General features: G+C 39.9%; 1 protein-coding gene across 9 annotated transcripts in view; it reads left to right on the top strand.

Annotated features, from left to right (window-relative positions):
• SCAF8 (SR-related CTD associated factor 8) overlaps nt 1-18,890 on the top strand; it is a 331,677-nt gene that overhangs the window by 93,259 nt on the left and 219,528 nt on the right. For all 9 annotated transcript variants that reach the window (XR_016311644.1, XR_016311647.1, XR_016311646.1 and 6 more), the window contains 6 exons: nt 358-431; nt 4,535-4,652; nt 10,467-10,598; nt 13,388-13,497; nt 18,254-18,447; nt 18,570-18,670. Coding sequence is in view for 3 of the 9 variants with exons in the window: in XM_089669768.1 (XP_089525894.1) it covers nt 358-431; nt 4,535-4,652; nt 10,467-10,598; nt 13,388-13,497; nt 18,254-18,447; nt 18,570-18,670 (729 nt within the window). In the remaining 6 variants the exon portion in view is untranslated. The remainder of the gene's footprint in view (nt 1-357; nt 432-4,534; nt 4,653-10,466; nt 10,599-13,387; nt 13,498-18,253; nt 18,448-18,569; nt 18,671-18,890) is intronic.

The raw sequence follows: 18,890 nt of genomic DNA, 5'->3' as shown, positions 1-18,890 counted from the left end.
ACCATATACTTCCATCTGCAGAGTTCCACAAACCTACAAGGAACTGATTAGTGACGCTGTCCCCACAAAAAAAGAGACACTGTACTTGCCTTTCCTACTGCTTGTGTCGCAAATTGCCACTGCTCCAACACACACAATGTGTTGAATATCTACAGTAGATGGGCAACGCTGAAGCTGCGGTGTTTGAAGACACAGACCCCTGGAAAGGTAAGTTTACAGCCTGTTTTTCTTTTTTTTTTACAAGGCTGTTATTTTTTTTGCAAGTGACCTGTGGTGGCAGGGTTATTTTAGCATTCACTGAAGGTTATACTAAAAATTATCACATGTGCACACTTAACAAATTCTTTCTGTTCTCAGAAACTAATGGACAGGTTTGATTTTGGGGAAGACACTGTGCAGAATGACGAGCCAAAAAAGGAGACCCCATCAATGTAAGTATTTATTCTGACATTTATTATTGCATTCCTATTGTGTATTCCAGATAACTTATGTGTATTATTTTATTTCAGTGGTGGCGTACTGGAACAAAAGTTTATTGGAACACATTTTTGATGAGTGTTTTTACATATTGTTCAGAATATAGTGGAGAAATAAAAGCAGCACAGAAAAAATATCCCACCATCTAGTGGTCATAAGTAGAACTGCACTAGTTAAATGTGCTTTTGAAAAGGTTTAAGATAGATTTTATTAATTTCTAATTTTCATGTAGTGTTAACATACTGCACAGTTCTTTGCAGGGTGCAAATAATTGTTCACATCAGTTTTAGCAAGCAAAGTAATACACTTTTTCATAGTAGCAATCTCCACATGGTTCTTGTAGATGTAATATTTAATGATTTATACATTTTAATATATTTAAAAACAGTCTATGTGTAATTTTCCATTAGTTATGTACATAAGGGCAGCCATATTTGCACATTGTATATGCAGTCTCTGCTCCCTGCAACTACGTAGTTCTGCTTCTGCTATTGCTCCTTTAGAAAAAGAAAAGCTGATCATACACATGTAGATTCTTGCAGACTTGAAGGAAAGGAAATTCTAACCGATTTCTCCACTCATGCTGCGTATCGTGGATGCGCACATTTCTCACTGTGTCTATTGTAGTTTTGCAGCCGACCCTACAAGATGTCAAAATACACATGCAGTGTCTATATTTGGTGCTGTTCAGTCAATGATTTTCCACCTGGCACCTTTGATTTTTTTTTTTTTTAATTGAGGGATGTTGTGCAGGAGGCGGCTGACAGGGTCATCCACTGAACAAATTTAAGCTGGCTCATTATGAACTAGTCAAATATCACTGTGTGTATAGCCAGCTTAACTCTGTAATTTGGCTAGTTCATGAAAAACAATGTACTTTATTGGTGGCTGGTATGTTATCTCAGCAATTGTTAGTGTATCAAAGCCACATCTTTTTAAATGTTTTTATTGCAGGCTATGTACCTACAAAGGAGAAGCACCCTCTATATTTTTCAAGATGACCTTTATTGTCAGAACCAAAAGTGAGGGGAGAACAAAAAGTTTGGGTTGTCACCAGAACAGGAATAAACATCTTTCAGTGGTGACACTTGTTCTGGTGACAGCTGTCTACAATAAAGTTTGTCTCACTTTGAAGAGATTTCTTTACGCTTCCTGTGCTGTCTGCAGGAAAACTCCCCATTGGGAGATCGATGGCAAAAAAAAAAAAAAATGACAGCAGTTTTAAACCTTGGCTACTTTATTCAAAATTGCAAACAAAATGGCTTCAGATAATCTGTAAAGTGATTGCAATTGTATTGATATACAGTGGTCTCTTATATCCCCCCCCCCACTCCACCAGTGCTGTGCTCTCCTCTGTGTGACCCATCAGCAATATGGTGCTTAAAAGACAGGCTGTATGGGTCTATAGACATACACAGCGCAGCTCAACAACGCCCCCGACTCCCTTCTCACAGGATTTGACTGACAGCAGCAGGAGCCTGTGGCTTGCGCTGCTTCCTGTGTCTCCTGCAAAATAAGAGCGAGCAGCAGTGATGCAGCCGGGGACAGCAGTGGAGTGTGAGAGGAGACAGGTACAGTCAGGTCCATAAATATTGGGACATGGACACAATTCTAACATTTTTGGCTCTATACACCACCACAATGGATTTGAAATGAAACAAACAAGATGTGCTTTAACTGCAGACTGACAGCTTTAATGTGAGGGTATTTACATCCAAATCAGGTGAACGGTGTAGGAATTACAACAGCTTGCATATGTGCCACCCACTTGCTAAGGGACCAAAAGTAATGGGACAATTGGTTTCTCAGCTTTTCTATGGCCAGGTGTGTGTTATTCCCTCATTATCCCAACTACAATGAGCAGATAAAAGGTCCAGAGTTAATTTCAAGTGTGCTATTTGCATTTGGAATCTGTTGCTGTCAACTCTCAAGATGAGATCCAAAGAGCTGTCACTATCAGTGAAGCAAGCCATAATTAGGCTGAAAAAACAAAACAAACCCATCAGAGAGATAGCAAAAACATTAGGCGTGGCCAAAACAACTGTTTGGAACTTTCTTAAAAAGAAGGAACGCACCGGTGAGCTCAGCGACACCAAAAGACCCGGAAGACCACGGAAAACAACTGTGGTGGATGACCGAAGAGTTCTTTCCCTGGTGAAGAAAACACCCTTCACAACAGTTGGCCAGATCAAGAACACTCTCCAGGAGGTAGGTGTATGTGTGTCAAAGTCAACAATCAAGAGAAGACTTCACCAGAGTGAATACAGAGGGTCCACCACAAGATGTAAACCATTGGTGAGCCTCAAAAACAGGAAGGCCAGATTAGAGTTTGCCAAAAGACATCTAAAAAAGCCTTCACAGTTCTGGAACAACATCCTATGGACAGATGAGACCGAGATCAACTTGTACCAGAGTGATGGGAAGAGAAGAGTATGGAGAAGGACAGGAACTGCTCATGATCCTAAGCATACCACCTCATCAGTGAAGCATGATGGTGGTAGTGTCATGGTGTGGGCATGTATGGCTGCCAGTGGAACTGGTTCTCTTGTATTTATTGATGATGTGACTGCTGACAAAAGCAGCAGGATGAATTCTGAAGTGTTTCGGGCAATATTATCTGCTCATATTCAGCCAAATGCTTCACAACTCATTGGACGCCGCTTCACAGTGCAGATGGACAATGACCCAAAGCATACTGCAAATGTAGCCAAAGAGTTTTTTAAGGGAAATAAGTGAAATGTTATGCAATGGCCAAGTCAATCACCTGAATCCGATTGAGCATGCATTTCACTTGCTGAAGACAAAACTGAAGGAAAATGCCCCAAGAACAAGCAGGAACTGAAGACAATTGCAGTAGAGGCCTGGCAGAGCATCACCAGAGATGAAACCCAGCGTCTGGTGATGTCTATGCGTTCCAGACTTCAGGCTGTAATTGACTGCAAAGGATTTGCAACCAAGTATTAAAAAGTGAAAGTTTGATTTATGATTATTATTCTGTCCCATTACTTTTGGTCCCTTAACAAGTGGGTGGCACATATACAAACTGTTGTAATTCCTACACCGTTCACCTGATTTGGATGTAAATACCCTTAAATTAAAGCTGACAGTCTGTAGTTAAAGCACATCTTGTTCGTTTCATGTCAAATCCATTGTGGTGGTGTATAGAGCCAAAAATGTTAGAATTGTGTTGATGTCCCAATATTTATGGACCTGACTGTAAGTGTTAAGGGGTGGGAGGACAGAACGGTTAGTGGGATGTTTTTTTTCTCCTAATACAAGGAATGCTTTAAAGTGGTTGTAAACCCCTTATTACCCAGTGGAGTGACTGGCCTCAGGTGAAACACATAGGTGAAACAAATCCTCCTACATACCTTGTCCGTCTGCAATATACTCTTCTCTACATCCGTTCAAAGAGCTGAATTATAAAGCTTGTCTGAGAGTTCAGAATAAAGGGGGTGGAGAGCTGAGGTCATACTCTGCAGAGCACAGTTAAGAAAGCTCTGATAGCTGATTGGAGGGAAGAGACACCCCCCCTCCACACAGCTCACAGGAACAGAGCTGAGGCTATCCCCCCCCCCCCACCATTTTTCTCTTGGTGTCAGGAAAACTTGTCAGAAGTGATTCATGCTGATAACGGAGGAACAAAGCAGCAGACAAAAGTGACACTAAGTGCTCCTAATTGAGACATGTACATGCTATAGAGGGCTATGCTTTGTTCATATTTCATGTCTGAAATTTACATCCACTTTAAGGTAAACCACTTTTGACTTTAGAACCACTTTAAGCAGTCAGAGTAGTTGCAGTAACTAATCCACCCTGCCTCTGATGGCTAATTTTCAAATATCTACATGACTAAAGTGACAGAAATATGCAAGAATTAGCATGTAAGTATAAAAGCCACATCAAAGAAAACACTGCAATAACCTAAAATATGTGCTTACTAAAATACAGTTATTTCCTTTTGTTTTCAACTAGTTTACACACTGTGCAATACAGCTGGTAAATGTCTTGTTATCCATGTTTGTTATTTAACCAAAAGTTTCTAATATATTTTCAGCCCTCTTGCATCGGAGTCTGTGAATAACTCTCTGTTCCATCAAATTGCCGAACATCTGCAGCAGCAAAATCTTGAACAATTCCGCCATCAATTTTTGGAACAGCAACATGCTCAAAAGGTGACTATTGTGCTCTTCTGTTTTTTACATTTGAAGTACGCACAGTGTGAAATCACAAAGGGGGAACTTACTAATACTGGAGCAGACAGAATCTGGAGCAGCTGTGCATAGTAACCAATCAGCTTCTAACTTCAGCTTGCTAACCCTTTCACTGCCAGTTCTGTACACTGTACGGACCTCCATTCCTTCTCTGCTATAACCTATAGCAGAACTGTTCAGCAGACTCTGAACAAGCAGATAGCTCTGATTAGCGGCTAACAAGCCACTGTACAGAGCTATACACCTCAAATGTAACTACCCTGCCGCTACTTCCCTGTCCTCAGCCTCTCCACCTCCCGCTGCTACTGTTTTTTTTTTAAATTTTTTTATTAAATGGTCTTCCCCCACTCTGCTGTCACCCCCCTAGCACCAATTCCCCCCAACGATTGGCACCCCCCCACCACAAACCCAATCCCCCACAGCTATATCCTGCCACCGGCTTGCTGCAGGAACTTTGGCGCATTAAGTATAATATGTTTGTTACTTTAATTAGGAAAAATAAAAACCCGTCTTTAGTAACACTTTGTTAAGGTTTGAAAATAAAATCTAGAAGCTGAATGGTTGCCATGTGCAGCTGCTCTAGGTCCTGGCAGTTCCAGTTTTTGTAAATTCCCCTTGTAAATTGAAAATCTTTTTTTTCTTTTTTTCTTTTTTTCCAGACAAAAAATGTAAAAGGACTATGTATTGTGTAAAATGTTGCAGAACATTTCTGGTCCTATATATAAGAAAAAGATAAGTAATGCTGTCCTTATAAGACTTTTTGGCATGTGGTGAGATATCAGGATTGCCACATGTATAACAAAACATATTAAAGGCTGTGAAGGTAAAGAAGGAGAGAAAAAAAGTTTTTTTTTTTTATTTTTTTTTTATTTTTGTACTTTTCCATTATCTGGGAGCCATTAATATTGTTATCTGACTGAGAGGGACACAGTACATTGGTCTTGTATTGGGCTCTATTTGGGCACTGTGAAATCTGCCGGTGGTGAGCCCTTTGTTCCTAGGGCTAGTAAGGATGGGGGTGGTGTTAGTGAACCTCTCACTGCTCTCACATAGTTACATTCTGATGGGCAGATTTTGTTGTCATGGTTCTCCCAGTAGCATCTTTGTGGCTAACAATGCCCCCTGAATTTTCCATGATCTGCACCAATGTTTTGTGATTTTTTTGCCTTTGTGTGCTCTTCTAATGAAGGAATTTCAGTTTGGGACCTCCCAAACATTGAACAGCTGTCTGTATGATTTCCACCAGGAAAAGGAATGAAAAGAGTCCTTCTTGTGAGTAGGATTTGCAGCAGGAGGTAGGTTATGACATTATACGTCCAAGAAGCTCATGTGTGGAAGTGTAGATGCTCACAGAAGTCTGAGGCTGTAGCTCCTGAAAATAGAAAAATGTCCACTTTTTTTTTCTCCTTCTTTATCTTCACAAGTTTGACTAAATTATGAAATGTGGTTAAAATAGGTTGCTATTTTTTTCCAATCTTGATATTTTTCTTCAAATTTCTGTATGCAAGGAAGGAATTTTGCCTTCTTGATTAGCTTTGTGGTTTGGGCTTATGCACCACATTGAATGAAGCTAAATCTAACCCAGTATTTTTTTCAGTCAAAGCACCCCTTTAAAATTCTGCTTAATCTCGAAACACCTCACCCTAAAATGTAAAACAAATATAACACAGCAACATCTACACACATAGGGCACCCAAAATTAAAGGTGATCTATACTTCCAAAGCAAATACACCTTTAGACACTGGTACTGACTAGCATTCCAGTGTTTCTCTTCTCTGTTTCTCTCCCTCACCCCGCTAATGTGACCGCAGTGCTGACTGAGAGAGGCAGGGTAGGGGCAAACAAGGATGCTGTGCAAGTGCCCGATGTCCTCCTTATAAACCTATGACATCATCGGTTGTTACTGGTGTCTAGAAGGTTTTAATGGTGCAAAATTAAAACCTGTGGTTATCCGCCCGCTGGCTTGTATACAGTTATCGGGCATTTTTAACTGCTTCCCATCTGCCCTATAGCAGTAATACTGTTACAGGGCGGCACAGGTGTGCAAAATCGCGCGTGTGTGTATGCATGTGTGATGTGTGTGTGTATATATATATATATATATATATATACACACACAGTGGGGCAAAAAAGTATCCTCAACTATGAGAGACAAAATGAGAAAAAAAATCCAGACAATCACATTGGCTGATTTGGAAAGAATTTATTTGCAAATTATGGTGGAAAATAAGTATTTGGTCACCTACAAACAAGCAAGATTTCTGGCTCTCACAGACCTGTACCTTCTTCTTTAAGAGGCTCCTCTGTCCTGCACTCATTACCTGTATCAATGGCACCTGTTTGAACTTGTTCTCAATATAAAAGACACTTGTCCACAACCTCAAACAGTCACACTCCAAACTCCACTATGGTGAAGACTAAAGAGCTGTCAAAGGACACCAGAAACAAAATTGTAGACCTGCACCAGGCTGGGAAGACTGAATCTGCAATAGGCAAGCAGCTTGGTGTGAACAAATCAACTGTGGGAGCAATAATTAGAAAATGGAAGACATACAAGACCACTGATAATCTCGCTCGATCTGGGGCTCCACGCAAGATCTCACTCCGTGGGATCAAAATGATCACAAGAACGGTGAGCAAAAATCCCAGGACCACACGGGGGGACCTAGTGAATGACCTGCAGAGAGCTGGGACCAACGTAACAAAGGCTACCATCAGTAACACACTACGCCGCCAGGGACTCAGATCTTGCAGTGCCAGATGTGTCCCCCTGCTTAAGCAAGTACTTGTCCGGGCCCGTCTGAAGTTTGCTAGAGAGCATTTGGATGATCCAGAAGAGGATTGGGAGAATGTCATATGGTCAGATGAAACCAAAATAGAACTGTTTGGTAGAAACACAACTCGTCGTGTTTGGAGGAGAGAGAATGCTGAGTTGCATCCAAAGAACACCATACCTACTGTGAAGCATGGGGGTGGCAACATCATGCTTTGGGGCTGTTTCTCCGCAAAGGGACCAGGACGACTGATCCATGTACAGGATAGAATGAATGGGGCCATGTATCGTGAGATTTTGAGGGCAAACCTCCTTCCATCAGCAAGGGCATTGAAGATGAAATGTGGCTGGGTCTTCCAACATGACAATGATCCCAAACATACTGCCCGGGCAACGAAGGAGTGGCTGCGTAAGTAGCATTTCAAGGTCCTGGAGTGGCCTAGCCAGTCTCCAGATCTCATCCCCATAGAAAACCTTTGGAGGGAGTTGAAAGTCCGTGTTGCCCAACGACAGCCCCAAAACATCACTGCTCTAGAGGAGATCTGCATGGAGGAATGGGCCAACATACCAACAACAGTGTGTGCCAACCTTGTGAAGACTTACAGGAAACATTTGACGTCTGTCATTGCCAACAAAGGATATATAACAAAGTATTGAGATGAACTTTTGATATTGACCAAATACTTATTTTCCACCATAATTTGCAAATAAATTCTTTCCAAATCAGCCAATGTGATTGTCTGGATTTTTTTTCTCATTTTGTCTCTCATAGTTGAGGTCTACCTATGATGCCAATTACAGGCCTCTCTCATCTTTTTAAGTGGGAGAACTTGCACAATTGGTGGCTGACTAAATACTTTTTTGCCCCACTGTATATATACGTATATGTGATATTGCATTACCTGATAGGGTGCGCACGTCCTAATCCGCACCGCTATTAGCGGCCTCGGCTGTCAATCATCGGGTCCCGGCCAGTGATTACTCGCCGGCACCCGGTGATTGAGGAGGATTACTGATGGAGAGAGAACTGTAAGTAAAAAATACAGTTTTCTCTAGTGGTGCACCGAAATGAAAATTCTGGTGCCGAAAACAAAAATTCAAAATGCACTTGGCCGAAAACCGAAATGCGCAGTTTTTAAAAATGAATATATATTTTTTGGGAAAAAATACACTTTGAAAGAGGATGTTATGGTGAGTAAATAGATACTCAATATGTCCTGCTTTAGAATTTCACACGCTCGTGGAATGGCATGAAACTGCGGTACTTAAAAATCTCCATGGGTGATGCTTTAAACGTTTCTACAGGTTAGCAGTGTAAAGTTGCAGAGGAGGTCTAGTGCGAGAATTATTGCTCTTGCTCTGATGTTCGTGGTGATACCTCGTGTGTGGTTTGAACACCATTTACATATGTGAGCATGGCCTACATGTGCATTCACCACTACGTGCGAGCACGGGGGGACAGAGGCACTTTAAACTTTATTTTTTTTACATTTATTTAATTTTTTTTTTGCACTGTCCCTTTAAAAAAATTTTTAATCATTTTTATTCTTATCACAAGAAATGCTTGCATCCCTTGGATAGAAATAATTAGTGACAGGTCCTCTTTATGGAGAGATATGGGGTCAATAAGACCCCACATTTCTCCTCTGCAATGTAAAGCATTGGATCAAAAAAAAAAAAAAAAAAAGCATTGATCTAGTGCTTTAAAAAAAAGTCAGGAACCGGAAGTGACATCGCTCCGGTCCTCCAAGGGCATAGAGTGTGTGGAGGCCATCTTTCCTTCACTCACCTCTATGCCCAGCGCCGGGATCTTTTGATGGGTTCTCGGGTAAGGCTGAGAAGTACCGGGTGACGGTGGGTGGGGCGGCGGCGGCGAGGGTCGGGGTTTTTTCGGCACCTGTATCGTTTTTTTTTTTTTTTCCGCCGACAGCCAAAAGGGGTGTTTTCGGCCACTGAAATTTTTTGGTGCATCCCTAGTTCTCTCCCCTGTCAGCTCCTGCACACTGCTATGTATGGCTTTGCATAGCAGAGCCATGCATAGCAGTGTGCTTATAGTGAAGCGCACACAGTAAAACAGCACACAGTTAACCCTTTGATCGCCCCACATGTTAAACCCCTTCCTGCCCAGTGCCATCAGTACAGTGTCAGTGCTTTTTATTAGCACTGATCTCTGTATTGGTGTCACTGGGAATGTCAGTGAAACCAAGTCAGTTCCCCCCATTGTCAGAATGCCCGTTGCAGTCCCTCTATAAGTTGCTGTTCACCGCCATTACTAGTAAAATTTAAAAAAATCCCACTATATACACCTATTTATAAATGCTATAACATTCACGCAAACCAATTAATTTACACATATTGGGATTTTTTTTTTTAGCAAAGATATGTAGCAGAATACTTTTTGACTGAAATTTGACAAAATTTGATTTTTTTTTTCTTTTTTCTGGACATGTTTAATAGCAAAAAGTCAAAAATACTGTTTTTTTTCCTCAAAATTGTCTTTTTTTTTTTAAATAAAAACCGCAGAGGCGATCAAATACCACCAAAGAAAAGCTCAATTTGTGGGGAAAAAAGGAGATAAATTTCATTTGGGTGCAGCGCTGCATGGCCACACAATTGTCAAAGTAACGCAGCGCCATAACGCAAACAATGGCCTGGTCAGGAAGAGGGGTAAATCCTCTGGATGGCAAGTGGTTAAGGCATTTTACCAAGGCACCCCTGGGGACACCAGGAGGCACCCTGGTTGAAAAAGTCTGATCGAACCCATGATTAGAGCCCTTTCCTGAAGCAATAGAAATTGCATGCAATATTCTTTGCTGGTGAAACACAGTATACCAGCTATTTGAACATAGTCCTACTTGCATTTGCTATATTTTTTAAGATTTAACTTGCTGAAAAAAGCAAATGTAGACAGCAGCATGATGCCTTCCTCTCCAGCTGTATAGACTGTAGAAGTACCATTGCAGCCAGTGTTTTGATTCCTGTGGTCTTATTGGATCTCCAGGTAGCTATTCAGGAAACCCAGGAGATGATGTCTGAATCAGAAAACTCTGCTACACCATCCCAGGATGACAGCCAGCAAGCATTTTTAGAGAAAGAACTGCCTCATCATAATTCACAAAATATACAGCAAGAGGTATTGTTTTCAAAGTTTATTAGAGTCTTAACTGTTTGTTGCCTAGACTGGAATTCCTTGCAAACAACCATATAGATGTTATTTCACTGTAATCAAGACTGTAGAATAAAATTGGTTTATATGTTTTTTTTAATGTACTCTTTGAACCTGTTAATGCGCTTTTGGGAACTAGAAGGAAAAAAAGATACATATTTATTTACATATTTATTTAAATCATTGTGTTGTAGTACACCAGCACACATACAAACTTATTTTAATAGTAGTAACCATATGCATGTCTGGTGAATGCATATATCTGCTCTGTCAGTGTTGAATGCTAAGTTCTTTGTTAAAATGGTGTATTAAAGCTAAAATCAGAAATGTAATATTGCACTGTACCAATCATTAGATGTGGTTGCATTAGTTTTTGATTTTCCTATCTGTTTTCACATGGTGGTCTAACCAGTAACACCTTTCTGTGTTAAAGTGCCCCCACTCTGGATGAAGGAGCAGCAGAAATACCTTTGGACAGCAGCATTGTCATTCTGAGGGAGGAGAGTGTTAAGCTGGCCATACACATGTAGATTTTCGTTTGAGAATTTTTGTTTCAAGAATATCCCTTTGATTTTCTAATTGTTAGTGGGGTCAGATCAATGTTTGTTTTTGACAGTAGTGACGGGAAAATTCGAAGGGGCAGGAAGGAAAACTTTTCTCGATCAAACGAATGTTTGGCCAGTATATGTGGTTATCTTTCAGAAATTACATTCATTTTAATCCTCATGCACACTGGATGTTTTTACAGCTGCTGTTTTTGGCTTTTGAGGTTTTTTTCTACAGCCAGTAAACTCCCCAGCATGTTATCCTATGTGTCCATGCGCACACAGACTGTAATCAGTGTTTTTTGGTTGGAAAAAAACCCAGAACTAGTGAGTTTCTAGAGGAGTTTTTTAGCTGTAAAAATGCTCTAACGCTGAAAAACGTGGGAAATCGCGGCAAACCAGCATTTTTGGACTTTTTTTTTTAGTAAAAAAAACCCTACAAAAAATGTGGCTAAATGCTAATGCAAAAATGCTAAAAACCACTGAAAAACTCAAATTTTTAATGTGACTTTACAAAGCTAATGTTACCAGCGTTATTAAAACGCCCCATGTGCATGAAGCCTTAAACTCAAATGTTAAAAGCAAAAAGACAATTTTCGAACGACATTTATTCATTCACTGAATGTTCAAAGCATTTTCATACGAATATTCTCTTCCAAAAATCTACATGGGTATGGCCAGCTTTAGATGCACTAGCAGATTAAGATACATAAAAAAAATTGAAGCCAGCTTTTTAAGCTCAGTGCAGTTACACAAGCAGTTACAGCAACAGTTATTTTCCTTTTGGGATAGAGGTTTTATATAAATAAATAAACCTAATCGTAAGCGCCCCCATCTATGTTGAATTGTTTGTCTTAACACCCTAATTGCTACATCTGCAGAACAGCTTGTTCTGTTGAAAAACATAAGACTTACTAGCTAGATCACCAGGTGAAAATAAAAGAAAGACTAAAAAAAGAAAATGCAGTCATCACATCTGGTAAGCTGATATGTAGTAAATGTTTTCTTTTGGGTTAAATACTGCTTTAAATGCAGTGCTTTGTGAGTTTTCCGTAATAGTATGTGTATGTTAAGAAGCTGCTGATTCTGTGATTCACAACATTTTAGATAGTTCACCATCTTTAATATATATACTGGCAAGCAAATAAATTACATATATGTTATTTATGATTATATTTATTTGCATCAGATAGCAAAACATAAATTAAGTATTTTAATTGGTGTAGTATGGTAGATTACACAGATCAAAGGCTAACTAATCCTTCATCAACATGTTCTATGCTCATTCACACCCAAAGCGGCCCTCTCATAACAGTGTGCCAACAGCTGTCAAATTGGAAATTGGCAGGGCCCCACACAGCTGCATCACTCACAGGTATCTGTGATGGAACAAGTCTTGCTTGTGACAGCGGCAGGCAGACTTAGTTCCCGTCTGCCACCACGGCAGATGGACAAAAAACAAGCGCAGCGATCACCATACTTATAGCCCATTGACAGTTCCTCGAGCTCTTGGACTAAAAGCCCATAAAAAGATACAGGCATGGATCTGGAGGAAGAACTTGCAGGAGCCCGGCATTGCACCCACAATACACTTGATTGTGGGGCAATGTATTTCAGGTTCCTATGTAAAAATAAATTATAAAAGCACATTTTTGCCCTGCAAAAATATGTGAATTGTATTTTTTTTTATACAGGTGAACTTAGCCTTTCAAGTATAACTAAAGGTTAGCTAGTTTTGGATAGAGTGCAGAGGGATTAGAGCACCTGTCAGTTATTATTGCTGTTTGTGCCCCCATTAAAGAGATTCAACCTCTCTATTTGTCCTGGTTACCATTATCATTGAAAGTGAAAGAAAATCCCAAATTTTAGGTTGTCCCCAGAAAAGGAATAAGAGGAGAAATCTTCCAATGTGGACACTAGTTATGGTGACCTGGGGGTCCCCTAAGGATTTCCTCTCACTTCCTGTTTGGCTATGGAACAAGAAGTGAAGGGAAATCTCTGCAATGGGACAAGGATGGTAAAAAAAAAAAAAATCTGACAGTGGTTTATAACCCTCCCTTGCGCTATCCAAAAAGCAAAATTGCCTGTAGTTCTACTTTAATGTCGTGTTTGGTAATAATGTCCAGTTTCTTATTGCACTGAGTACTAGTCAAGGGACTAAAATGTATCAACATTATGTGTATAAATATATATTGAATTGTCTCTTTTAAGGATATGGATATTGAAGAAATACAAGATGTAACTGAGGAGATGTTTGAAAAGGAAGAAAAGAAGATTGTAAAAGATGAAAAGCCAAGGGCTCGCTCCAAATCACGATCAAGGTTTCATACTTTACATCATTGCACCATAGAAATCAAAGTGTTTGGATGAATTGAGTCTTAAATTAAAATGAGAGCTTGTAATGAAAGCAGTAGGCACTAATCCAAGTGATAATTGCGCAGTCATGCAATGCTGTACCCAAACAAAATTTACGTCTTTTTTTTCACACAAATAGAGCTCTCTTTTGGTGGTATTTGATCACCTGTGCTCTTTTTATTTTTCGCGCTAAGCAAAAAAAGACCGAAAATTTTGAAGAAAAACTATTTTTTACTTTCGGCTATAAAAAATATATAGTAAACTCAAAGATAGTTATAAATTTAGGCCAAAATGTATTCTGCTACATTTTTGGTAAAAAATAACCCCAATAAGTGTATATTGATTGCTTTGTGTGAAAGTTATAGCATTTACAAACTATGGTATAGATACTGCAATTTACGCCATTTTTTTGCTTTACAGCGCTGCACTAGTTTAACTGACAATTGTGCGGTCATGCAATATGGTACATAAATGAAATTTACGTCCTTTATTTCACACAAATAGAACTTTCTTTTGGTGGTATTTGATCACCTGTGCACTTTTTATTTTTGGCGCTATAAACAAAAAGGTTTCGGGGAAAAAAAAACTAAATTGTTGTCATAAATTTAGGCCAAAATGTACTCTGCTACATGTTTTTGGTTAAAGAAATCCCAAAAAGTGTATATTGATTGCTTTGTGTGAAAGTTATAGCATCAACAAACTATGGTATAGATAATGGAATTTACACAGCTTTTACTTTCTGACTGCTCATCACATTTCTTGAGGTGCTAAAATACCAGGACAGTACAAACACCCCGAAATGACTCCTTTTCGGAAAGTAGACACCCTAAGCTATCTGCTGAGAGGCATATTGAGTCCATGGAAGATTTATTTTTTTCCACAAGTTTTTGGAAAATGACAAAAAAAATTTTTTATTTTTTTTTATACACAAAGTTGTCATTTAAATTATATATTTCTTACACAAGCCATGGGTATATTCTTACTCCCCAGAATACATTCTGTGGCTTCTACCGAGACACTGACATCCTCAGTGACACCAATACTATGATCAGAGCTAAAAAAATAAAAAAAGCACTGACACTGTACTAATGACACTGGGCAGGAATGAGTTAACATGAGGGGCAATCAAAGGGTTAACTGTGATGGGAGTGTTTTACTAGGGGGCGGACGGGGGGATGTGTGCTTCACTTTAAGCACACTGGTTTGGATGGCTCTGCTCAGCTATTTAGAGCAGTATGCCCAAACTGACACGGAGGAGGGCTGTTGGTAAACAATGCAGCCCTCCTCCCTGTCGGTGATTGCTGGTAATTACCGGGAATCGGCGGGTAATCCTAGATTGTAAGCTCTAATGAGCAGGGCCCTCTGTTTCCTCTTGTACCAAATTGTATTGTAACTGTAATGTCTACCTTAATTTTGTAAAGCGCTGCGCACACTGTTGGCGCTGTGTAAATCCTGTATAATAATAATAATCACCGGCTGGGACCTGGTGATTGAGACCCGGGGCCGTGATCGGTGGCGCTGGTAGGGCTTCCACGCCCCTACCAGGAAATGTATACTCACATATATATACGTGATCCTGCGCACAGGTGCCGCCCTGTAGCAGTAAATCTACTATTGGATGGTCTTTAAGCGGTTAAAACACACTTTCCCTGGGCGTCATTCCTATAAAAGTACTCCACCCCATAAGTCCTCAGTTTTGCGCTAGTGTCTAAGAGTGATGGACCTTTTCTCCTTCATGGAGAAACTCACTTATGAAAAAAAAACAGGGCTGTGTTTGGAATGTATTCAAACTTGGTGTTAAAATTCAGCCACTCAGAGCTTAGTCCCAGGTAGATGACCAGGTGTTACATCACACCACTGTTCGCATATTTTAACCAGTTTCCCTCTGCCATATGCAGTTTAACTGCTACGGGGGAAAACTCCCTGCGCAAAACTACGTGTGTATGTGTGTGTATACACACGCACACACACTCACACGCACACGTGATCCGTGCTTCTGGCATGTTCGTATATTCTAATGGTGGGCATACCACACACTTTTTCTGGCAGAGATTTCTTCTCTTTTTTTCATTCAGCCCATAGGCTGCATAACAAAAAAAAAAAAAAAAAAACATAACATATATGCCCAACAAGGACTGGCGATGTACTGGTACATCGTTGGACTTTGAGTTGTTATACAGTTAGGTCCATTTATATTTGGACACAGGCACAATTTTAGTTTTTTTCAGGTATTTACCAAAACATATTCACGCTATAGTTATATAATTGATATGGACTGAAAGTGCACACTCTCAGGTTTAAGTTGAGGGTATGTACATCCAAATTGGAGGAAGGTTTATGAATTGCAGCTCTTAAGAGTAGCTATCCCCCCTTTTTCAAGGGACTAAAAGTAATTGGACAATTGAATCAAAAGCAGATTCATGGCCAGGTGTGGGCTACTCCTTCGTTATTTCTTCATCAGTTAAGCAGGTAAAAGGTCTGGAGTTGATTCTAAGTGTGGTATTTGCATTTGGAATCTATTGCTGTGAACCTACATCATGCTTTCAAAGGAGCTGTCCATGCAAGTGAAACAGGCCATTGTAAGGCTTCAAAAACAAAATCCATCAGAGAGATAGCAGCAACATTAGGAGTGGCCAAATCAACAGTTTGGTATATTCTAAGGAAAGAAGAACGCACTGGTGATCTCAGCAACATAAAAAGGCATGGACGTCCACGGAAGACAACAGTGGTAGATGATCGCAGAATCCTCTCTGTGGTAAAGAAAAACCCATTCATAACATCCAGACAAGGGAAGGACACTCTCCAGGAGGTGGGTGCATTATTGTCAAAGTCTATGATCAAGAGAAGACTTCACGAGAGCAAATACAGAGGGTTCACCACAAAGTGCAAACCATTCATAAGCCTGAAGAATAGAAAAGCCAGATTAGACGTTGCTATAAAAACATCTAAAAAAGCCAGACCAGTTCTGGAAAAGCATTCTTTGGACAGATGAAACTAAGATTAATCTATACCAGAATGACTGGAAGAAAAAAGTGTGGAGAAGGCTTGGAACAGCTCATGATCCAAAGCACACAACGTCATCTGTAAAACATGGTGGAGGCAGTGTGATGGAATGGGCATGCATGACTTCCAGTGGCACTGGGTCATTGGTGTTTATTGATGATGTGACAGAATACAGAAGCAGCCGGATGAATTCTGCAGTGTTTAGAGATATACTGTCAGCCCAGATTCAGCCAAATGCAGCAAAGTTGATTGGATGGTGCTTTACAGTACAGATGGACTATGATCCAAAACACACTGCAAAAGCAACCCAGGAGCTTTTGAAGGAAAAAAAGTGTAATATTCTGCAATGACCGAGTCAATCACCTGATCCCAACCCTATTGAGCATGCATTTCACTTGCTGAAGGCAAAACTAAAGGCAGAAAGACCCACAAACAAAGGACAACTGAAGACAGCTGCAGTTAGAGCCTGGCATCAGAAAGGAGGAAACCCAGTCTTTGGTAATGTCCATGGGTTCCAGACTTCAGGCAGTCATTGCCAGTAAAGGATTCTCAAAATTATTAAAAATGAACATTTTTATTTATGGTTATATTCATTTGTCCAATTACATTTGAGCCCCTGAAAATGGAGGGACTGTGTAAAAAAATTTGTACTTGATATTTATGTTTTTACAGCTGCTGTTTTTGGCTTTTGACGGGTTTTTTTTCTACAGCCAGTAAACTCCCCAGCATGCTATCCTATGTGTCATGCACACATAGACTGTAATCAACGTTTTTTGGCAGGGAAAAAAAACAGAACTAGTGGGTTTCAAAACGTCAAAAGCCAAAAACAGCAGCTGTAAAAACATTCAGTGTGCATGAGGACTGATGGGCAGTCAGAAAGTAAAAGCTATGTAAATTCCAGTATCTATTCCATAGTTTGTAAGCGCTATAGCTTTCACACAAACCAATTTAATATACACCTATTGGGATTTTTTTTTTTTTTTTTTTTTACCAAAGACATGTATCAAAATACATTTTGCTCTAAATTTATGACAAAATTTATTGGATATTTTTATAACTGAAATTAGAAAATAACGTTTTTTTTCAACATTTTTGGTCTTTTTTTGTTTATAGCTCAAAAAATTAAAAACCCAGTGGTGATCAAATACCGCCAAAAGAAAGCTCTATTTTTGTGGAAAAAAAGGATATCAATTTTGTTTGGGTACAGCGTTGCATGACTGCACAGTTACCAGTTGAACTAGCACATCACCGAATAGCAAATAATGGCCTGGTCAGGAATGGGGGTAAATCTTCTGGAGGGCAAGAGCCCTTACAAGGTATTCGGGCGCTTCCACCACTCTTTTGCTGCAAGAATTCGCACCCTATTCCGTGTGTGCTCTCACTTGTAGCTATAATGGAAACCAATGGAAAGGGGGCCAATGCAAAATCACTGGCAAACATTTGCTCTGCCGAAGGCCTGCACAACATTCAGCCTCAGAGTGATGATGTGTTCTTTTCACCACAGCAACAATCGGTTCTAACATTGGTCTCAGCATCCGATTCTGTTTCTATTTCGGGCAAACAGCGAAACTGGAGATAGCTGGAATCAGGAGGGATTTTATGAGCTATCCAAAGTACTGTTTGCCAGTGTCAAGTCACATGCAGGTGGCTGCATATAACCCAGTGTCTTTGACTAATGGTAGTAATAAAAACCTTTGTTTCCATTTTTACTCCAAAAAGATCACCCAGGAAAAGACGTTCAAGATCTCGATCTGGATCAAGGAAACGCAAGCATAGAAAACGTTCTCGGTCAAAGTCAAGAGAAAGAAAGCGAAAGACCTCACGCTCATATTCAAGTGAAAGAAGAGCCCGAGAACGAGAAAAAGAGCGACAGAAAAAGGGTCTGCCTCCTATTCGCTCCAAAACACTAAGTGGTATGCATACAATTTTTTAGATGTAGTGACATTGTAAAATATTCTGCAAATCGCAAATGTAGTTGCATGCCAATTTAAATTGTAAAACAATTTTTTTAATACGTGATTTTGAACATTCTCAGTGTGCAGTACTACACTCTGGGTTGGACAGGTTGACAAAAAGGCAACACAGCAAGATTTGACTAATGTGTTTGAAGAATTCGGACAGATTGAATCTATTAATGTAAGTAAACACTTTCCAATTGTTGGCAAAAAATTGCATTTAGTTCAACTTTAAGAAACATATTTTAGAAGTCATTGACAGTCTGGCAGGTATAGTGTGCAGAAAGTGGTACTTTAATATTTGGGCTCAATACAAAAATGAGGTAGTATAATTCTGTTCTACATTGTGGCATATCAAGGTGACTTGCAAAGGGTTCAGCCAATGTGTGTCTCTTGCTAAT

Source organism: Staurois parvus, unplaced genomic scaffold (genome assembly GCF_062004578.1).
Source record: "Staurois parvus isolate SC_StPar_1 unplaced genomic scaffold, SC_StPar_1.0 ptg000081l, whole genome shotgun sequence".
NCBI lineage: Eukaryota > Metazoa > Chordata > Amphibia > Anura > Ranidae > Staurois > Staurois parvus.
Note: the sequence above shows the minus strand (reverse complement) of the source record. Positions and strands in the feature narration are given on the sequence as shown.